Source organism: Aspergillus sydowii (assembly GCF_001890705.1).
Source record: "Aspergillus sydowii CBS 593.65 unplaced genomic scaffold ASPSYscaffold_3, whole genome shotgun sequence".
In the NCBI taxonomy this organism is placed as follows: Eukaryota; Fungi; Ascomycota; class Eurotiomycetes; order Eurotiales; family Aspergillaceae; genus Aspergillus; species Aspergillus sydowii.
This window is the reverse complement of record NW_024467861.1, coordinates 880,110-901,730: the sequence shown is the minus strand read 5'-3', so window position 1 is coordinate 901,730 and position 21,621 is coordinate 880,110. Positions and strand designations below refer to the sequence as shown.

The 21,621-nt window shown below is 50.6% G+C and overlaps 6 protein-coding genes across 6 annotated transcripts; 3 read left to right on the top strand and 3 right to left on the bottom strand.

Annotated features, from left to right (window-relative positions):
* Window positions 1–3,567: 3,567 nt before the first annotated feature.
* On the top strand, window positions 3,568–10,815 carry ASPSYDRAFT_29174 (putative sensor histidine kinase/response regulator; the record flags this gene model as incomplete). The annotated part of the gene is made up of 6 exons (XM_040844603.1): window positions 3,568–6,467; window positions 6,523–7,710; window positions 7,781–8,258; window positions 8,312–8,378; window positions 8,443–8,772; window positions 8,825–10,815. The coding sequence occupies 6 exons, from the start codon at window positions 3,568–3,570 to the stop codon at window positions 10,813–10,815; spliced, it is 6,954 nt and encodes a 2,317-aa protein (XP_040704452.1).
* A 426-nt stretch (window positions 10,816–11,241) lies between these two features.
* On the bottom strand, window positions 11,242–12,754 carry ASPSYDRAFT_148286 (glycoside hydrolase family 1 protein; the record flags this gene model as incomplete). Its single annotated transcript, XM_040841800.1, has 2 exons — window positions 11,242–11,372; window positions 11,425–12,754. The coding sequence occupies 2 exons, from the start codon at window positions 12,752–12,754 to the stop codon at window positions 11,242–11,244; spliced, it is 1,461 nt and encodes a 486-aa protein (XP_040704451.1).
* A 357-nt stretch (window positions 12,755–13,111) lies between these two features.
* ASPSYDRAFT_146977 (glycoside hydrolase family 95 protein) lies at window positions 13,112–15,379 on the bottom strand (the record flags this gene model as incomplete). The annotated part of the gene is made up of 1 exon (XM_040841671.1): window positions 13,112–15,379. One exon carries the CDS (start codon window positions 15,377–15,379, stop codon window positions 13,112–13,114), a length of 2,268 nt encoding a protein of 755 aa, XP_040704450.1.
* Window positions 15,380–16,054: 675 nt separating this feature from the next.
* Window positions 16,055–17,723, top strand: ASPSYDRAFT_87222 (putative MFS sugar transporter protein; the record flags this gene model as incomplete). Its single annotated transcript, XM_040851803.1, has 2 exons — window positions 16,055–17,041; window positions 17,103–17,723. 2 exons carry the CDS (start codon window positions 16,055–16,057, stop codon window positions 17,721–17,723), a joined length of 1,608 nt encoding a protein of 535 aa, XP_040704449.1.
* A 1,313-nt stretch (window positions 17,724–19,036) lies between these two features.
* On the top strand, window positions 19,037–19,941 carry ASPSYDRAFT_42412 (uncharacterized protein). Its single transcript, XM_040846457.1, has one exon. It carries the CDS (start codon window positions 19,325–19,327, stop codon window positions 19,790–19,792), a length of 468 nt encoding a protein of 155 aa, XP_040704448.1. The 5' UTR covers window positions 19,037–19,324; the 3' UTR covers window positions 19,793–19,941.
* ASPSYDRAFT_56168 (allantoicase) lies at window positions 19,842–20,959 on the bottom strand (the record flags this gene model as incomplete). The annotated part of the gene is made up of 4 exons (XM_040849171.1): window positions 19,842–20,032; window positions 20,182–20,709; window positions 20,777–20,896; window positions 20,920–20,959. The coding sequence occupies 4 exons, from the start codon at window positions 20,957–20,959 to the stop codon at window positions 19,842–19,844; spliced, it is 879 nt and encodes a 292-aa protein (XP_040704447.1).
* Between the last annotated feature and the right edge of the window lie 662 nt (window positions 20,960–21,621).

Genomic DNA, 21,621 nt, shown 5'->3' with positions numbered 1-21,621 from the left:
TATATGCGTGTATATACAAAGGGAGAACGCCACAGAGCAAAGAGGGGTGGTGAAGGGTTAAGGGGTGGGTAGGTGGGTGACAACTAAAGACCACGAAAAAGCCTGTCTATAAGTCAGACAGGGCTAAGGGGAAGACACATGTAATTAACCCGAACCGGGAGGGGTGGGAAAGATAAAAGAGCAGAAGAAGAAAAAGGTACCAGGAGAGAAATAGCGGAAATGGGGAGAGTGAAGAGTAGCAAGCGCAAGAAAGGGCCAGGGCAAGGGCAGGTGACCGAAGGGGAGGGTGAGTTGAAGGAGTTGAAGCGGTGTATAGTTAAAGTCGGCAGAGTGATGACAGCCCAAAGCAACGGGGAGATAGAGGAACACCAAACTGACCTTTCTTCTTTTCGCCGGGGGAGCAATGTTGGAACCTCGAGGAATGAGCGGTGCGCAGTTGGCAAGAATATTCTTACAGATCGCCAGCGACTCCGAGTGTGATTCTTGAGGTGGGAAAGGAATAATGGAATGGAAAATGGGCCGTCTTCTGGGGCGCTCCTCCAGCCTATGACGTAGTGCAAGGCCCTGGGGTTTCTGCGAAACCGCGGTAACGGCTAACGAGTAACAGGTATCTGTTCCAGAAGAACGCTGGGGCTGGGTGGGGAGCTGATCCAAGGCGACAGCAGTGACGACGCGTCGGACAGAGACGGGGAAGGAGGAATTACGCTTTGCAGTAGGCTCGCCCTGAGAATTGAGGTGCAGAAGCAGAGGCCGAGTGGAAGGTCACGATGGAGTCAAATTCGGAAGGGAAGTAGGATACTCCGCGAGGTACGGCGGTCATACGGCTGGGGAAGCAGATTTGGGACGGCTTGCGTCAGTATATTATTATTATAATTATGGATCTTCTCAGGCTTCAGTCAAAACTCAGAACAAAGGCGAAGGATCTCCGTCATCCTCATGGGAGCCTTCTTCTCATTGGGGTCTGTGGTCTGCACGATATCGGACCCGTCCTCGTGTGGGAACTGGGAACCCCCAGGAGTCGATGGTGAAAAATACAAGCTCCCTCTGCGGCTTCCCGAAACTTGAATACTCGCTGAGTACGTACGTATTTCTACGGGTTTGGATGCCGTTCTTCTTGATCCTCCCAGCAGAGCGGCAGCCGTTTCTATTTTATTTCATTTTATATCGGGGGAAACGGCGATAGTGCGCTTTGGATGATTACAGTGGGGAGCGTATTCAAGCTCGAGACAATGAAAGGAATGATGTAATACCGCTTGGCACTAACTCTCCGCTCCATAAATAATCCCGGCTAATAATAATGCTGCGTGTTTTCTGGAAGCCAGAGACCACAGGCCAAATGATGGAGTGTTTGATGTTATTATGTCCATTATTGACCTACCAGCAGCGCACCTGGTTTCCTCCAGGGTGTGCCCCTGAAAGTGTCAATGAGGTCACTTGGAGCAGACTCGAAGAGAGCACTGACCATGCGCTTGGAATAGAAACAGCAATAGTCGGTTAATAGTTGGCTGTCGCATCATTGGAGTGACAATCCCTCCATCGTCCAGCCCCTTTAGGAAGAGCCCTCATCGAGAGTGGTAACGATAGTGTATTCTCCGGGGGCGCTTCTGAGCTGAGTTGATTGACAGGAGAAGATCAGGGAGACAAGAGTCAAGCAGCAACTGTGACGGAATGGCGCTGAAATCATTGCTAGCCAACTCCTGTTCTCCACTGCGCAGTGCGCACACGCATCCCATGGTCACTTGGTCAGCATTAGCGACTCGACCGGGCGCCCTGCCACATATTTCTATCATGTTAGGGGCGGGATTGAGATTCAGGTGGCCTGACGAACCCGACCTGAATGATTCGCGCCAACCGCCTCGAAAATAGATGAATCTTCCGGCCTACCGAAGCTGGACTCCGGGAAAAGCCCATACATATTCTGCCAGGTGAAAAGCGCCTGGGGGTCCAATTCCACTCCCGTCGTCGTCCATGGTCCAGTGAATCGATGCCGTCACTAACTTAACGCCCCATCTAACGGAACTCTATCATCTCACTAGAAAGTTCTCGATGGCCTTGGGTTAACGTTAGTCGACGACCCCCGCGTTTCGACCCCCAAGGCGCGCGTTGATCCTGATCGGACCCGACAGAAATTACGGTGAGGTTACTGCGCCCCAACAGGGTTTCATCGAACCGAAGGAGGACGTTTGAAACACTCCCCTCCCCAAACCGTCCGAAATGACGAATCAATTTGACATGACTCCGACTTCTAGATAATTATTATCGACTGTTCAGGGAGGTCCAAAACATGTATTCTCCCTCGAATAATTTGCAAATTAAAAGGTCAGATAAAATAAGCCTAGGTCTGCGGGCTCGGGTTTCAGCGGTCTATTCATCAGGCCACAGAGAATATCAATGATGCTCGTGAACCCGAATTTTGATACAGAGTTCCGTCCTTGGGTAATATTAACATATGACCGAGACAGTCGTCAAACGTTGGAGGATCTCTACAGCTACTCTGGGGCTACTGGGTCGTCCAAAAATCAATATGAAACCATGCACCATACTCCGTACAATTTGCTTTTATGGATTGTGCACACCGCACACTTTGCTCCGAATGTCAAAACTGTCAGAGAGAGTCAACGCTGCCAAGAACACCTCACGCGATGGAGTCCGTTCAGGTTTCACCCGCGAATCTTGCAGCAGGTACGGACCGTCATTGTGCATTAATCTTCCTTATATTCCAGTCCTATTTTAAGGTCTTAAAATCAGCGGCGGGAATCCTGTGGTCAGTTTCCACCAAATGAATCATCCTAAGTAAAGTCCGTTCATTGCGCTCCATGTGGCCGGCCAAAAAGCGTTGGCTTTACTCAGTAGGCATAATTATGGCACCGTGAATATAAAACGTTTTTTCAATACATAAATTGTCGTTGTGCGACCTGCTGACCGGAAATATATTCCTAAGATAGCGGGATGCCAGAAATTCTTCATGCGGGTGCTTGAAAAAGGGATACCAAATCCCACTGTGCTGTTCCCCTGGATGTACTCGTGCTGCCGACTTAATGTGAACGACAACCATCTTCCATCTACGATCTCTACTCTTGTATACGCCCTCCGTCTCCAAGTGTTCTGCACAGCTGATCTCCCGCGCCCAAGCCGTGATCCTCGAAGCGGTAGGTGACTAAGCCAACTCCCCATCGCAGATGGTCCAGATTCGGGCTGAAACTGACCTGGAGACCTGATCAGAGCATCCCCTTTGAGGCCCATCACTGTCCGTGGCTTCCATTCTGATTGATGACGCGTTAGGTGAACAATCCCTGCATTTCATTCTCGGACCTATGTGTCAAAGCTAACAACTGCGGCTGTCCTGCAGAGGCCCTTTTTTGGTTCCTCGCACGGGCAAACCTCTCCCCCCTCCGTCCTTGGCGAAGGCTGCTTTCGTCGTCCTGATGACAGTCAGCTCCTTCTTCGATCCCAGCCCTGTTCCCGATTCTTTTCTGTGACGATATCTATTTTCCGACGTTACCTATGGCCGTATAGGTGAGGGGTAGCTGGATTAGCGAGGATATTTTGTGCACCCATTCGGCGGAGATGGACGATAGCCATATCCTTGGTGAGGACCTGCCCCTCCCGCCGGCGCGGCTTTTCCAAAGGCTCGCGCAACTTCCTGGATATACATGGGATCAGTCCTCTGAACCTGTCCATTCAACATATAATCACTGGCATGTCCTTGGTCTCCGACATGCTGCGGACCCCGAAGTTTCCACGCCGCTTGCGACGTCGTCCGGACCGTCGAGTATAGCTCGCAGCTCCCCCCGAACCGACTCTCGGCCCCCTTTCCGTCATCATTGGAGAAGCAGCTTGAGCGAGTCCAGTAGCGAGTTATCGCTTTCCCGTCTGGATCATGAATTTATATGGACCCCCGTGATCGCCAGGGTCTCGTCACACGTCGTGAGGTTAGAACGCGAGTTCCATATGATGAGATCAATCGTGCAGACATCAGATCCGGACTGCAACTATACTATGCGGCCGCTTGACCTCATCCGTTTGCCTCCAGACCCTGGCGATGCGGGGCCTCTGTTGGTGGCAATTTTCGAGTCTCCGGGACAGAACATGTTACGAGAGTTAATTGCGTTTGGGCCCGCCTGGTTTGCGGTTGGTGGCAGAGGCGACAGTGTGGAGCCAAGTCCCGGAGAGCAGGTCTCTCTCTCGGTGTTCCTTGACTTCTCAATAGGCGCGTGTGATTGCCTAGAACTATTACACTATGGTTTGAAGACTGTTCATGGCGAAATTCGACCAGATGCTTTCCACTTCAATCGGGAGGCCGGGTCCGTGAAACTGATGAATACTGGGAATGGCGCCAAGGCGTTCGACAATGTGCTCAGCGAGGGTTGGCTTACAATATCGAGGGAGCTTGGTGTGAAAAATAAGTTGCAGTTTATTGCACCGGAACAGACGGGGAGAATGCCAACCGAACCCGATAGTCGTACTGATATCTACGCCCTCGGGGTTCTTTTCTGGACTATGCTGGTTGGGAAGCCTGCATTTACTGGTGCCGATCCGGTCGAAGTCGTCCAGAATGTCCTTGGAAAGAAGCTGCCGCCAGTTTCAGCCAAGAGGATGGATATTCCGGACGCGGTTTCAGCAGTGATTCAGAAAATGACCCATAAGGCGGTCAATGAGCGGTACCACACCATATCCTCTGTCAAAAGGGATCTTTCTCAGATTTCTCAGCTGCTCGGTGATGGTGACAGTGAGGCCTTGAAAGATTTCCAGGTTGCTCAGCGTGATGTCTCATCATTTTTTACCCTTCCAACTAAGATGTTCGGCCGTCAAGGGGAATACGATAAAATATTGAATGTGGTTGAAAAAGTGTCTAAACGCCAGCAGTCATCCTACTCAAAGGCTGCTACTCAAGTTTCAGGTAGAATTGGGTCAAACTCTTCTCTATCAGAGGGACGCGTCGATAACTTTGATTTCGCGTCAGTCTCGAGTGACTCTGGCTCATTTCAGTTAAACCCCAGGACTAATACCAACCTTGGACGTGCATCTACCCAAGAATCCCTCCATAGTACCGAGTCATCACTTTCCACGCCAAAGCCCACTTCGAACAAAGCAAGGAGCCCCGCGGACTCGCGCTTGAATTGGGACAATGGAGACCAGGAAACACACTCTTCTGGTGTAACTGTAACGAGCTCGCAAGGGCATGAAAGTCCCCTCGTTCCTGTTAACAGAAATAAAGTTCAACACAAATTCCGTCGGCATGGAAAATGTGAAGTCATTACAATCAGTGGTGCGGCCGGTATAGGGAAAACTGACTTGCTGAATCGTATCCAACCAGCAATACGTAAATTAGGCTACATCGGCATTGCCCGGCTGGACCGAGCAAGAAGGGTCCCTTTCGAGCCCTTCGCAAAGGTCCTTGCTAGCCTACTTCGTCAGATTTTCTCCGAGCGGGATGTGACCACGGATTATCACAACACTGTCCGCTGCGCACTGAGACCGATGTGGTCGACTTTACATCGGGTTTTGGAGCTTCCAGAGCAACTTATGTCACCAGGAACAACCGATAAACAGGTGTCTCCCAAATGTACAGCAGCCCGGCATATCTTTAGAGACATGACGAGGGGTGAGCCGTCGAAGCGTACGCCCCTCCCACGACTTGACCATGGTCAAAGCTCTGTGGACTTCTTTCTGACCAATGCGGCCTCGACGAACATGCGACTTATGGAAACGTTCTTGGAAATCCTAAAGACACTTTCCCAGTTCAAATTGATCTGCGTGTGCATCGATGATTTGCATTTTGCCGACGATGAGACTATGGAGTTGGTAACCAATATCGTGAAAGCCAGAATCCCGTGTGTCCTTTTACTTACGGGCAGGAGGTCGGAACTTGAGTCGGATGCGATTAAGTCGTTCTTTGAAGATGATAACCCCACTGTGACACGGATAATACTGAAACCACTCAATGAAGACGAAGTGATGGGAATCGTGGCAGCAACGATGCATCAGCCTCCAAACCCAATGCTGACTCCCCTTGCAGCCGTCATTCAGGAAAAGAGCGTGGGAAATCCTTTCTATGTGCGCATGATGCTGGAAACCTGTTATAGTAAGAATTGTATTTGGTACTCGTGGAAGAACTCGATATGGGAGTTTGATCTTGACCGAATTTTCACTGAATTCGTGGCCCCCAGATATGGCGAAGGTTTGGGGATTGGGTTTATCACCAAACGTTTACAAGAGATTCCGACGGCGGCGCGCTCAATCCTCGTTTGGGGTGCTTTGTTGGGCAGTCCTTTCTCATTTTCTTTGGTGCAAAAGCTTCTCACGAGCGAGTTCCTATACTCTAGCGAGGATGATGAGGTGGTGGACCTCACATGCCCCCAAAATGCGAACCTCATTCGACAGTCTGAGGCCGATATTGTCGTTGGATTGCAATATACGGTACAAGCGAACCTCATCAACCCAGGGAGTACTGACGATGAATTCAGGTATGTGCCAGATGTTAAGTCTGTTATCTAACCATATTCTAATTAGAGATCGTAGGTTTGCCAATGATCGTCTCGTACAAGCTGCGTCGTCGTTGACAGAAGGGCGTAATGTTGAGAAAATGCATTTTATCATATCCCAAGCAATGAGGAAATACTACCACGACGGTCGAAGCCGCTACTCAATGGCACGACATATTGCCCTGGGGTCTCGAATCATCAAGTCTCGTGTTGTCGAGAGGCTTGAGTACAGAAAAATCCTGTGGGATGCCGCGCAAACCGCCGCCCAATCCGGGGCGCGCCCAACTGCCCTCTGGTACTACCGGCACTGTATCGCATTTCTCCAGGATAATCCATGGGATGACAATTGCATTGATGTCTACTATGATGAAACGTTACGCCTTCATATATCTACAGCCGAGATGGCCTGGTCTCAAGGGTTCAATAACGAAGCCCTTGACTTGCTTTACAAAGTTTTCCAACATGGGAAAACGGCGGTTTGCAAATCAAGAGCTTGGATTATAAAGGCAAAGATATACGCCCAGCTAGGCGACCATCCTCGTTCCATGAACTCGCTACTTACATGTTTGGAAGAGCTCGGCATCCATCTACGAGGGCCGACAAGTTACGAAGAATGTGATACTGCCTACAATCAGCTTAAAGGCCATCTCGACCAAACGGATATAATGACGATTGCTCGCAAGCCTATCAGCAAGGACATCACGACTATCACAATCGGTATAGTGATGGCAGAGGCAATGTCAGTAACCTTCTGGGATGATGGCTTAACCTTTTACAAAATGGCCATTGAAATGATGAATCTTCACCTTTTCCGAGGGGGGTTTGCCCAAATCTGCATCGGCTGCTCCCACCTTGCTATGATCTCCTTTAGCAGGTTTCGTGATCTTAAATTGGCTATAAAGCTCAGCGAACTGTCCGTTTCCCTACTCGACCGATGCCCTGAGTTATGGACTCGCAGTCGTGGATCTGTCGTTTATAATTTCTATATTGGCCATTTGCGTGGACCTCTTGCAGCTACACTTCCGGCTCTTGAAAACTCCGTTGAGACGTCGCTTACCTTGGGCGATCCATACATTGCGTTAATTACCATCTCATCGATGGGTATGACGAGGCTATTCCTTGGTCACGACCTTGTTCAAGTTGAAGCGTTCTGCAATGAGAGTGCAGAGGAAATCAATGACTGGGCTTCCGATACTCGTGGCGGCGCCTCGCTTGTTACTGTTAGGTAAGGCATCCTCGACCAGACACTACTGTTGAAAGGGACTGCGCACAATAAACTAATTTTTTTTCTACAGACAAGTTGCGCGGGCCCTACAAGGGAAGACCGAGTATCAAACGGCCGATACAGTAATGAATGACGAGAACCATAACACCGCCGAATATCTTGAGTACCTCGAAACGAACGCCAGCAATCCTGACCGCCCGCGCGACATCTATAATGCCCTCACGATGATTCCATTATATCTATACGGGCATCATGAGAAGGCAATAGAGCTGGCCGCGCAAATGGAAGATAGCATATCCAGACTTTGGTCCTCTCGGATTTCCTACCTTCTGTATTTCTACTCAGCACTTTCCCATTTGACATTGCATAATGACAATCCGACGAAATGCTATCTTGACGGAAAATTGGAGACTGTCCTCAAGTACAAAGCGGAAGTTGACTTTGTGCGCGAGGCGTGCGATGCGAATTACGGAATGTGGTCTTTGATTCTGGAGGCTTTGATATATGAGGTCCGTGATGATCACACATCTGCGCTCCAGACGTTTGAGGTAAGTTGGCATTAATGCGAGGCTGTGCCTTCTGTCTAACATAACTGTTTTAGGCCGCAATCGACCACTGTCAAATTCATCAGTATCCGATGGAGGAAGCTCTCGCATTGGAGCTCTATGGTACGTGTTGGAAACTTATCTCTTCCTCATACTTGATATTCTCTCCTGCTAACGTCAATCATAGGAGAATTCCTGGTCCGTCGTGGAGCAAAAAGAGGAGCTCGTTCCGTGATGCAGGATGCGATCAACGCCTGGGCGGCGATAAGCGCAGTCGGAAAGGCAGCTCAACTGACTGAAAAGCACGAATGGCTATTGAGAACAGCCACATCGTGCCGGGCCGTTGATGTTGGCTGTCAAACAGTCGATTCGCTCCTTGGAATCAATCAGGCCGTTGGGCAGGAGCATATCGTGACAACTCAACCTATCCACGACGAGGATCGGAAAAATCGCTGGCTTGAGCAGAGCGGTGCTACACCGGCCGAGCATTCGCTTGATATATCAGGTGTTGGACTTGGTAAGGCTTGAGAACCCGTATTTCAAATGAATTCGTGCTAACATGTTGGCAGATATCATCGATTTATCGAGCATACTTGAATCCAGTCAAGTGATGTCTTCTGAACTTCAGATTGACAAACTTCTGACAAAGATGATCGAGATTGTCCTGGAGTCGTGCAACGGGTCTGATTTCGCTGTGATTGCAACCAACTTTGACAATAACTTTACAATTACTGCTGCGGGTGACCTTGAAAGGGGCCAGAGGTCGTTTGTTGACGGTCTGCCATTCTCTGAGATGGAAGACAAGATGGCGCAACAGATCACTCATTATGTCATGCGTACTCGAGAAGAAGTCCTCGTTCACAATGTGCTAGAGGACGAGCGTTTCTCCAACGTGTCCGAAGCCTACCAAACCCGGAACTCTCTTAGTCGGTCTGTGATTGCATTGCCTATCATGCAAGGAGAGCATCTTCTCGGCGTGATCCAAGTTGAGGGCAAACCGAACTCATTTACTCAGCGAAATGTCGTCGTGCTACATCTCCTTTGCAATCAAATCGGGATCTCTCTGTCAAATGCTCTGCTCTTCCGGGAAATTCGCAAAGTCAGTGCGACGAATGCCTCGATGGTCGAAACTCAAAAACGAGCTCTTTCGCAGGCTCGAGAGGCCGAACAAAAATCCAAGGTGGCAGAAGCTGAAGCTAAACACAACGTGAAGCTGAAGGAGGATGCTGCAAAGGCAAAGTCAATATTCCTTGCTAACATTTCTCATGACCTGAGAACGCCGATGAATGGTGTTATCGGTCTTTCCGAGTTGCTCAAGGGGACGAAGTTGGATCAGGAGCAGGACGAATACGTTGAATCGATTCGTGTCTGCGCCGATACATTACTTACTCTCATCAATGATATTCTGGACTTCTCCAAACTCGAGGCGGGGAAGATGAAGATCTCTACTGTTCCGTTGAACATTAGGGAGACGATTTCAGAAGTCGTCCGGGCGCTCCGCTACACTCACCGAGACCGAGGGCTGGAAACGATTGAGGATCTAGATAACGTCCCGCCGGACCTTGTTGTGCTCGGTGATCCTGTTCGACTTCACCAGATCTTCATGAATCTCCTAAGTAACAGCTACAAGTTCACGCCGAAGGGATCTGTAACTGTTTCGGCAAAGGTGTCACGAGAAGGCAAGGGCCGCGTTCGTCTCGAATGCTCGGTTTCTGACACGGGTATTGGAATCCCCGACGAGCAAAAGCCCAGGCTTTTCAGACCGTTCTCGCAGGCAGATAGCTCGACAGCAAGATCTTATGGTGGCAGTGGTCTTGGGCTGAGCATTTGCAAAGCTATCATCGAAGACGTCCTTGGTGGCGCTATTTGGCTCGATTCGACCCCTGGTGCAGGTACTACAGTCACATTCCATCTGTCCTTTAACAAAGTCAAGAGTGAGATGGGGAAGACGCCATGGTCGAAGGCAACGTTGAACGACAAGACTGCTCCTCGGCCCGTGGTGCGGGACCTGAGTATGATCCCTCGGGATCAGATTCGAGTATGCATCGCCGAAGATAATCCCATCAACCAAAAGATCGCCGTCAGATTCGTGACATCACTCGGGCTACAATGCGAAGCATATAGCGACGGACAGCAGGCCGTCGACGCCTTAAGAGCGCGTTCGCAGGAGGGAAATCCGTTCCATGTCGTCTTGATGGACGTCCAAATGCCCACTCTGGATGGGTACAACGCGACACGTGAAATTCGACGGGACTCAGATCCCAACGTCAATGAAGTACTTGTTATTGCGATGACAGCGAGCGCTATTGAAGGTGACCGCGAGAAATGCCTCGGAGCGGGAATGAACAATTACCTCCCCAAGCCGGTTCGATCGAACATCCTGAGTGATATGCTAGACAATTACCTTGCGCCAGTGCCGACATTTACAAGGACACGACTAGCGGTGCGGGGAAGAGGAAGTATAAGCACCGACTCGGAAGTGACGAATAACGTCGCCTCACCTATGCCATCGTCGAGCTCCGATGAGATTGTGACTCCAGAAGAGGGCAATCATAAATGAGCCAAGAGCTCGTCTTGCTATTCTGCTATTGCTATTCTTTTAACGCCGTATTACTACGCCCCAATGTGTGTCTTTTGATCGCGGAGATCTAGCGTTATTTCCTATTCGTTTGTATAATGTGATAGATATTCCTTACTTGAAACTTTAGGCGACGATTCTGCATTTCGATATCCATTGGAGTTTTACCAAGTTGCGTTATTGTTTTAAATTGCAATATCATTTTCATTCCTGGCTTTATTGGGGTTTCTTGAACGGTTTAATGATTGCGATGCTGTGTCGAGTTATGATTCTATTTATGTGATGATAATCGAAAGCACGATTGACGAGATTTCCTGTCAGTAAGCGAGACGCTAAAGATAAATGCGTAGAAGTGAGCGTCATCCGGGACATCTAGCCAAACCTTCTACCGCTACCTCGTTTTTACGTCTACTCGGCAATCAAATGCTCAAACAGCGCCTTCAAATAATATGCCGACTGCTTCGGATACCGAGCCTTCTCTGCAGAGTCGAAATCCACAAACGTGCTCCCGAATCGATCCGTGAAGCCCGCGGCCCATTCTACATCCAGTCAGTTTGCAAACAGGCGGAGTCTTGGAAGACTTGGACATACCCCAGTTATCGGTAAAGGTCCACGCAAAGTACGAACGGATATCAACTCCATCCTCCTTAACAGCTCGGGCCAATCCACCAACATATCCTTCAAAGAACCGCATTCGAAAGGTATCGTTGAGCACCTCCGGGGTTGGTGCTGTTTCACCCTTCACCGTCGTGCCATTTTCTGTCACATAGATGGGCATATGGTAGCGGTTCCAGATCCAGTTGAGTAGCTTTCGCCATCCAGCTGGTGCCATCCGCAGCCAGTGGGTGTCTGACTCTTCACCACGAGAGACACCCTTACTGTTCGTATCGTGGACAATGACATTGCCCTTGTGGTCGTTGATGTCTGGCGGATCCCTGTTGTGTTGTACGAAGAAGGTAGTGTATGAGTTCATCCCGTAGAACTCGGAGCTCCCCAGTACGAGCGCTGATTCCTCCGGTGTGAAGTGCGGCAGACGGTCACCGAGTTGAGCACGCATCGAGGCTGGATAGTCTCCGGTCTTGTATAATGGGTCAGCGAACCAGGCGATCTCGAATTCCCGTGCTCTCTCTGCCGTCTTCTGATCCCGTTCATCGTCCATATCCCATGGTTCGGACCAATTGCCGTGCAGAGTAATGCCGATTGTTCCTCTCTGATGCGGCTGGAACTCCTCGCGGTAGAGCTTCGATACGTGGCCATGAGCAACTAGCTCTGTATGGCCGACGATAAATGGTTCTGTAGAAGAATCTCCCTCCGCGTTGCGGTCCCGGTAAGAGGACCTCGCCGGGGCATGGACGCCGGCTGCGTACCCAGCCAGTGAGTAGACCCCAGGCTCGTTGAAGGTGATCCAGTGCCGAACCCGCGGCCCTAGTCGTTCGAAACAGACGCGCGCATACCGGACAAAATCTGGGACGAACCTCTCCTGGTTCAGCATGCCTCCGTACCGGTCTTCCAGGGCTTGAGGAACATCCCAGTGGAAGAGGGTTACAAATGGTGTTATATCATTTCGGAGAAGTTCCTCGATGAGGTCCTGGTAGAACTTGATTCCTTGCTCGTTGATGGGATCATCGGCACCGCCGAGAGGGATGATACGTGACCAGGATAGCGAGAAGCGGTAGGCGTTGACACCGTATGACTTCATCAGAGCCACGTCTTCACGATACAGGTCGTAGGAGCGTACTGTGTCGTCGGCTGTGCTATTGTCTTTAACTGTTCCTGGAAGGTGGCCGAAGGTATCCCAGATTGAAGGCCCTTTGCCATCTTTGTTCCAGGCGCCTTCGATCTGTGGTGCTGCGGTGGCATAGCCGTGAAAGAAGTCGTTGCGTAAAGCGCCTTTCAAGTCTTGCACTGGATCTAAGTCCATGGTCATGATTGAATTCACTATTTTGCGATGTCTCGTTCTTTGTTGGCTTGTCCTAAAGTGAGGTCTGCCTAGAGGAGCTTTCGAAGCCATCGATGATTCAAACAAATAGCCCAAGAGTATCGGGTCTTTATTCGGATAAATGTAGCCTTGGCTCTGGAGGAGCACCGGTGATTGTTGGAAATCATCCCTGGGCATTTCTCCGGCGGGGTGTGCAGGAGGGGTGTTGGCTGTTTTGGCGATGGAGCTGGAAGCTCCTGAAAGCGCCACCAGATTAAGTGTCGTTGGATTCTCGGATCGAAACTTGGGCTATGGTCCGGAGACTGAAGGAAATACATTGAGTCTGAAATGATTTGCTTCTCAATTGTCGTCGTTGAGGATTATGACGCCTGTGTCCTCCACAACCTTACGTGGTCCATCGTTGGGATACTGGACTACAGCCCTAAGACCCAGCTCTGACTTCACTATAACGGGTCCACGTATCACTCCATCTTCCCATCCAAACTCCAGTTCGAAACCACCACGCGCCCGAACTCCTCGCAGCCGTCCACTTCGCCACGCGGGTGGACAAGCAGGGAGCAGTCGTATGATACCGTCTTCATGCGACTGTACCAACATCTCCAATATCCCGGCACTGCCGCCGAAGTTACCATCAATCTGGAACGGCGGATGCGTATCCAGAAGGTTTGGAAGAGTCGATTTTGCCAACAGTTGCTCTATCTGATTTGCGCATTCATCTGCATCCCTCAGACGCGCATGCAGATTGAGTAGCCACGCCCTACTCCAACCCGTGTGGCCGCCCCCGGCTGATTGTCGTCGTTTGAGGGTTACTGCGCAGGACTTTGCGAGCTCGGGCGTAGTGTCCAGATTTATGTCTCGGCCTGGATAAAGAGCCCAAAGGTGCGAGACGTGTCGATGGCCAGGTTCCAGCTCTTCATAGTCGATCATCCACTCCTGAAGCTGTCCTGCTGAGCCGATTCTCAGGGGTGGCAAGCGTCGTAGAATGTCGCGCACTTTGGGAAGGAGCTCGTTCCCTGTAATATCGAGCACCTTCAGTGCTGCAACGAATGCCTCCAGCACAGCGCGGACTAGTTGGATGTCGATTGTCGAGCCTTCGCAGAGTATCCCAGCGTTGCCTTTCCCATCACGGAACGTATTCTCAGGCGACAACGATGGGTTAGTTACCTTGTACAGGCCCAAGGCATCGTCTACCAAGTAGTCCAGCAGGAACTCAACACAGCCTTGTAGCACTAAGAACATCCGCCTTAGGAAATATTTATCCCCACTAAAGAGATAATGCTCCCAAATATGAGTACACAACCAAGCACCACCAAGAGGCCACAAAGTAGCCGGCATCCAGCGATCCACAGGTGCTGTATCTGCCCAAAGGTCGGTATTATGATGCACCGTCCACCCGCGGCAGCCATACATTTTGCGAGCAGTTTCAGCACCAGTGACGGCAAGGCGCTCGAGCAGGGCGAACAGAGGCTGCTCGCACTCAGCCAGGTTGCCTACATTGGCGGGCCAGTAGTTCATCTGCAGGTTGATATTGAGCGTGTATCGACAGCCCCAAGGCGGGTGGAATGATGGGTTCCAGATTCCCTGCAGCGTCGCCGGGAGAACATGGTCAGAGTCGTCCGCCTTGCCTGGACGGCTACAGGATATCAGCAGGTAGCGACTATAATGAAGGTATAGGGCAATGAGGCCTGGGTCTCGCTTATTTAGGATGCGCTCGTCTGTCGGTATGTCCGCTGCGTCTGGGCCTAACAACAGCTCCAGACGGCCATATAGGGCTTGGTAATCCGCAACATGTCGACTCCATATGGTGTCTGTTGCATGAGCAAGGGCTGATGTTAAGTTGGTTCTGGCAGCCTGGTCGATATCATTGCATCGATATGTCGACTGGGCTGCTATCAGAATCAAAGCGGCTCTTGCATTGACGACGAGGTTTTTGCCAACTCTCTCGATTCTCGCAGGGTCCTGACTGTCACTATCACAGCGGATGGTCAGTTTGCAGGCAGCCCGAATACTGCCTTTGCCACCAGGCGTGACGTGCATTGTGATAAACTGATCATCCACCGTTATATCATCCAGAAACTCATTCGTTTCGTATTCCAGCTCGCTAAGTCGACTGAGACGGACTAAGAATTCGACGCGTTTTGACGCCTGTACCCGGATGGCCAGCACATTGTCTGGATGACTGGCGAGTACTTGGCGATGAAACTGTACGCCTGCATACTCATAGTTCACATGAGAAATGCCTGCCTTTAGATCTAAAGAGCGTCGATAGCGTTTCACTCCATCAAACGGGTGTCCAAACTCCAAATACAGCGTCCCCAGAGGCTCATAATGCCGCTGGCTATTTGGGGACGCAAAGAACGCGCGACGAACCAATTCCTCTGCCTCATTATGAGCGCCTTGTCGAATCAGCTTTCTCAGATGTGGCAAGTATTTTAGAGCATCACCTGGAATGCGCTCCTGCGGGCCTCCGTACCAAACAGAATCCTCATTCAGCTGAAGCAGCTCAGCATCGGTTCTCCCGTAGACCATAGCCCCCAAACGCCCGTTTCCCACCGGTAAAGCCTCATCCCACCCTGCGGCAGGTCTTTGGTACCAGAGCTCGGACATGATATTGTCGTCCATGGACGATATTCTATGAAAGCGAGCAAAACGTGCTGTGGCGCCTTTAACTGTGATCGCGGGCGACACGGGCCGTTGGCCGAGACCAAAACGGACGAGCAGCGCTGCTTGTTCCAACGCGAGTCCAGTCGGCGACGATTTGACACTCTACTCTTCCGGTAATTTTGGAAGACTCCGATTCGCGGGAATTTGCCGTGCTTTGTTTCCATCCGACGTCGCTTTTCCCCCCTTTGGATCCGATTTCGCGGGCCCCTATATACAAACACGCCACGCAAACTTGATTCCGTCAAACCACGAGACATCTGCTCCGGCAAAAGTGAAAAATTATAACCATTAAGGAAAGGCGTCTTCTTGAGTCTGGGGATCCTTCGCTTCAGAGTGGGAGCCGATTCGCTGATGCATATTATTTCCCGACTCATCTCTTGCCCTAGCATTCTCAAGGATGGCAACAGACGAATCCAGAGTTAGAGAGTACCCTTCCCATTCGTCTAGACTCCGGGGAAACGGCCATGGTCGAATTCCAGTTGGGGGGAGAGTTTGATGTTATCGTTCGAGCCTTGCATATAATAGTTGACACAAACCCTTTGGCGCACTCTGTTAGTAGCCCTAAGTTCCTTGACGAGGGAACTCACAGTTGCTTCGTTTGCTCACCACTCAGTCATAATGACGGAAAAGAAGGAAGATACAACGGCAGAGACTGTGAAGGAGGACCTTCCCCCTAAAAGTGCCAGCTATGTCGAGGAGGCTGTTCTCGCAAGCCTGACGGAGGAGGATGTCTGGAGGCTCTCTCAGGAATCGCTGACCATGAGGTCCTGGACGGGAGTGCGCCTTTGTCTCATCCTGTTTGTCCAGGGATGCAACCAGGCAGGGTTTGGTATCGATTGGGCTGTTATAAGTGGGATCAATGCCTACGACTCCTGGCATGACTATTTCGGCTTCGGGTCTTCAGGCGGCACGTACGGTCTGCTGAATGCTTTGATGAATATCGGGAACGTCTGCGGCGCACCATTCCTGGCCCTGTCCGATATAATCGGTCGTCGGAGTGTCAACTTTACCGGAAACCTCCTCGTCATCGTCGCATCCATCATGCAAGCCACCTCGCCAAACCTCAAGGTGTTCATGGCTGGCCGGTTCTTCATGGGCTTCGGCTCCGCCATGCTCTCAAGTTCTCAATACATGGGCGAGATCGCACCCGTGCACCTGCGTGGTCTTCTAGTCGGTATCTTTGGCGCCTGCTTCCAAATCGGTAGTCTGAGCATGACGGCCGCCATGATTGGAATCACCAAGATAGAAGGGAACCTGCAATGGCGTCTTCCACTCTATCTTAACATGGTATTCCCCGTCATCGTCTGCCTCCTAATGTACATCGTGTGTCCTGAGTCGCCACGCTACTACATCCAGCGCGGCAAACGAGATGCAGCCAAACGTGTCGTCGCGAAATACCACACCACCAGCGGGGATATTAACCAGCCTATCGTTGACATCGTCGTCTCCCAAATGGAGGCCTCCATTGAGAACGACCGCGCCGGCCACCAGAAGTTCTGGGACTACTCGGTTTTCCTCAAGCGCACCGTTAGGTACCGCCTCCTAGTCCTCGTTCTATATTCGATCTTTCAGCAGTGGAATGGCGGCGGGATCATCACCTACTACGTGAGTACACCTATTACGGACATGGCCAGGCCGCAACCGATGCACTAACTAAACTGCCCAGATGGTCCCAGCCCTCGAAACGATTGGCGTCAGACGCGACATGCAGCAGCTTGGAATTCAGCTTGGCACAACAGCAGTATACTTCGTTTTCACGGGTGTTGGCGCTGTCATCATAGATCGGTTCCGTCGCCGCACCATGATCTTCGCCGGCTTAGCTACAATGATTCTCTTCCAGACAACTACGACAATCACTTCCTGGCAATATGACGTCAATGGCACTAAAGCTGCTGCGGGTCTCACCATATTATGGATATACCTCTACCAAACTTTCTCCGCCACCTTTGTTGCGACGATGCATAACCTCTACCCTATTGAAATCCTATCTCTGCCGCTTCGAGCGAAGGGAATGGGCTTATACGGCGTTTGGCAAGGGCTTGCAGGCGCGATTCAGAGTTACGGAATAAGCGTTGGAATCGACAAGTTGGGCTACAAGGTGTGGGTTGTGTATATCGCATACAATACAATCCAGCTGGCCCTGTCTTACTTCATCTTCCCCGAAACGTCGGGATTATCGTTGGAGGAGATAGATGCCATATTCGAAACCCCTGGGGTAAAGCCTGTGAAAATGGCGGACGACATCTACAAGGCGAAGCAGCTTACCCGTGGAGGAGCTATCCCATGATTTTGGCATGCTGAGGTCAATAACTCGGGACAACCAGACGTCACAAGAGCAGCTTTTCCAGCAGAGTTTTTAATGGATGAGAGCACGGTGCTACTGGCCTCATAATAATTAAGATACGTTAGAGAAGCAAGCTGATTAGGTCCTGGATATCTCTATAAAACCAATACAAGGAAAGCACCTGAAGTACCAAACACCACGTAGATATACCGGTACGCACGGCAAGTCTGCTGGTACCGAACAACTAGATTCTAATATAGCTTTGACTCTAAACACCCAATAGTTCGCCATTTGCTGGACAACATTCGCGCAACTGGCCCTGCACCGCTTCAATCAATATAGCTTCCCCTCCTGCAGCCAGTTGAGCTGTGGTCTTGCAGCCCACAGGGCCAAGCACCTTGAGAACTCGATACGGCAGTTATAACACGTTGCAAGAGGAAAACAGAAGAAAGTATCTGCTTTTCTAAGGGGGATGTAAGTGAACAAGGCAAGGGGGATATATAAGAATACTGCTTACGACCAGGGTCTGCCGACACTACCGGCGGCCTAGTCGAGGCCTATGTAGTCAAACTAGGCGTCGAAAGAAATGACTAAGGTTTGCTGCTTCATTCTAGACAAAGAATTGGTGGCATAACACCGGTAGTTAGGTGGTTGGGAGAGGAATAGAGAGTATTTTCACGGAGGTATTGGTAGTGAGCTCAATAGCTGAGGCTGGGCTCGATGCGTCGCCTGGCTTCCACCTCACTCTTCGTCAACAACAACCATCAGCAACCAACCAAGCATTACTACCGGGGTGGTTCTCTTATCAATATTCAATAAGAATCCCTCTCTGAAGTCTTTCCTCTTTATCTTTCAAAGGTTCTTCTTTACAAACCTTATTCATCCACCACGAGACTGGAGAAGAGACCGTTCTACCTTCGAGACAAGTAACACTCTCCTCTATCCCAATTGCTTACGACGAGAGCCACTGTATACGTTCATTTGTTGCAAGAACTATTCTGGTTGGGATGCTTGCTAACTATATAAAAGAAGGCAGCCAAGATTACGCCGGTGCTACCAAAGTCTGTAAGTACTCTTTTGTCACCTCGACTCCATGCTCTACATACTAATAACGCAAGTTTGCTGCCGTTGCTGCTGGTCCAACCGTATTCGTGATCTACTATAACCCGCCAGCTCATGATGGTATGCTAATAAATGTTGGAAAAAGCCGCCCAGCAAGCCAGTGCCTCAATCGAAAACCCCGAAGACCTCCGGACAGACCGTAAGTAGAGTTCTACTGTTCTCATATAGCCCATGCTGATCGACGAGCAGGATAAGCCACGATCAAATAAGCCCAATCAGTCCGACTAGAACTCCAGCCACAACCCCAAGCCCAAGGCACACGGAAAGAGCAAACATAACACCATATCCTGCAACAGTGGCTGGTCTGACCGGCCCAACAACGCCCCTAAAATAGCCAAGGTAAAGGCTACTGGTTTTGCGAGGAGACCAGCAGAACATATAATAGAGGACTCAAGCGTCGAGAGAGTAAGTATCTTTGCGTAAAAGAAACCATCTATCTAATGCTGACTTGCTGTTGGTAGTACCGCGAAGCTGCGGAAGCAATGGGGTACGAGAACCCCGATCCGTCTCGTGAGGCGGCCCCCAGGACCGAGGCCGCCGAGGCCTACATGAAGCAGCTGGAGGACTCGCTGCAAATCGACAAGACCTCTCTTAAGGCAGCGCATCAAGAAAGAGATGAGCTTGTGGCCGCTCGAGATGCGGCGAAGGTGGCCCTGGAGGAGGCCGAAGCCGCGTTCATATCAGCGAGAGCTGCCGTTGCCGAATTGCGAGAATGCATTACCGTGCTTTGTTTACTTTGCTTTTTCGTTGTTGAATCATCATATAATGATGATTTTATATGCCTGTTTTCTCGGCTGGAGACCCGGTCTCACCGTACCACCGCAGGTCGGTTGTCAAGATTCCTTTATGTGTATTGTTTACTCTACCGTTGCCAGTGTACTGTAGCTAGGAAAATGGACAATGATATCTATAACGCAGAGATTATGAGTTGTGGTGGAACTATTTCCTAATTCTAGCTTCCACGGTTTTGCATTTCGGCCAGGGTCTCTACCGTATAGCTCACGTGGCGGTGTCTGGATTTGAGCAATCAATTCCGTTTACCAAAGACAACCGCTTCACCCCTCCGTCCGGTACGAGCGTGAGCTCGACGTGGTTGAAGGTGCTGGTATCCTCGCCTCCAGCAGCGAGGTCCGTTCCCTCAAACATATGTTTTATATCTGCCTGACATGGCTTATCTCCTTTTATGAGCTCTTTCCAGCCCGCATGGTCGTGTGCGGGGATCTCATAATTACCGACAGAGCCGGCGAGCAGGCCGTGGACACATACGGGGAAAGTTTCCGCGGAAATCTTTGGTGTCGACGATATTATTAGAGACAGAGCCCGCAAGCCCGAGTTTGACCATGGCCCAGTCGACGTGAGGCAGTATTCCATCCGTCACCCATGTCCTTTCCACGGCCGGGTAGGAGAAGGTTGCTGCAGGGAGTGAAGTGGTGATCTGAGGCAGCGAGGGTGAGTCCGCCTAGGAGAGCGGAAGAGAGTTCATCGGAGGGTAACTCGCTTTGGCTTTGGGATGTAGATTCGATTGTAGGTGGAATCGCGTGACCGTATATCCGTAGTCGACCGAAGCCGCCATCTGGGTACGTCAAGAGTCGGACGTGAGTGTATGGTGTTGAGTTTGTGGGATCATAGTTGTTGAACTTCCACGCGCGCCGCTGTTTTGGGCCACATTCCTGCGGGCGTAGAATTGTCGTCCAGCCTTTGTAGTTGGCGTCCGCGACCTCAAGTGTCTGGTGCACCGGGAGCATACGTTGCTTGCAGCTCGGCCTTTTCGCCGTAGTTGCCAACAAAAAATATCCCGTGTCGACTTCGACACCCTGGATTGAGCCGCTGATAATACCAAGCTTGGTCACGACCCAGTCGTACGGCTCTGGATTGTGGCGGCGCGTTTCCTAGCCATCGTACCAGGCTCCTGTGTGGACGAAAACACCGGGGACGGTTGATGGGGGGAGCGGGAGTGAGGAGGTTCGATGCAGCGGCGAAGTAGTCATTGGAACAGGCGAGGACGAGACTGTTAAGGCCGGAAGAGGCGAGGTTGGGTAGTGTGGGCGAATACGCTGTCGATTTCCTCAGCGGGCACAAAAGCTATGTTGTTGCCTCCCATTTTGAGGGTATCCCATAATGGATCACTGTAGTTCTTTGATCCTTTGTAGAACCGAGTAAAGAAACAGGAACGAGAATGTCAGATTATACAAACCGCTAGAAGCCTGGGCCACTTATAGCAGACGTGGAGACTTGTAAATGGGTGTTGTCACTTTGATAAAGCCGATTCACTGATTACTCGATCGTACCCCCTCATCTCCCTCATTTCTCCTTCACCTTTCTCTTCCCCCGCACCACATCACCAGATTTTCATCTTGAACACCCGTGTCCATCACCTCATCCTCGCTTCTGACTTGGCTATTGGATAGTTATTACCTGATTATAACCGTCTTCCTCTCCAAAGTTTCTGCTGCTGTCTTCTGCGCCACAGGTTTCTTTATCGGAGTTCTCCGATAATCGCATTCTCTCGGGCAATGACTGGATTCAATTGTTGAAATGTTCGGATGCAATGTTTCCATGAGGAACTGAGGTTATCATGCCTTCCAATGTCCTCGCCTACCCAAGGCCAGGCCACGATGACGATCAACATTGCCGCGAGGTGGCCTTTCCTCGGTTACAATTTGGATGGTCACCGGCTGCAGTGTAACATTGTGACGTCTAGGAGACATGGCAGTCCAGGGTTACTATGCTATTCACGCCTGAGTAACAATCAGGACATTGATTTACCTCGTTGCAGACG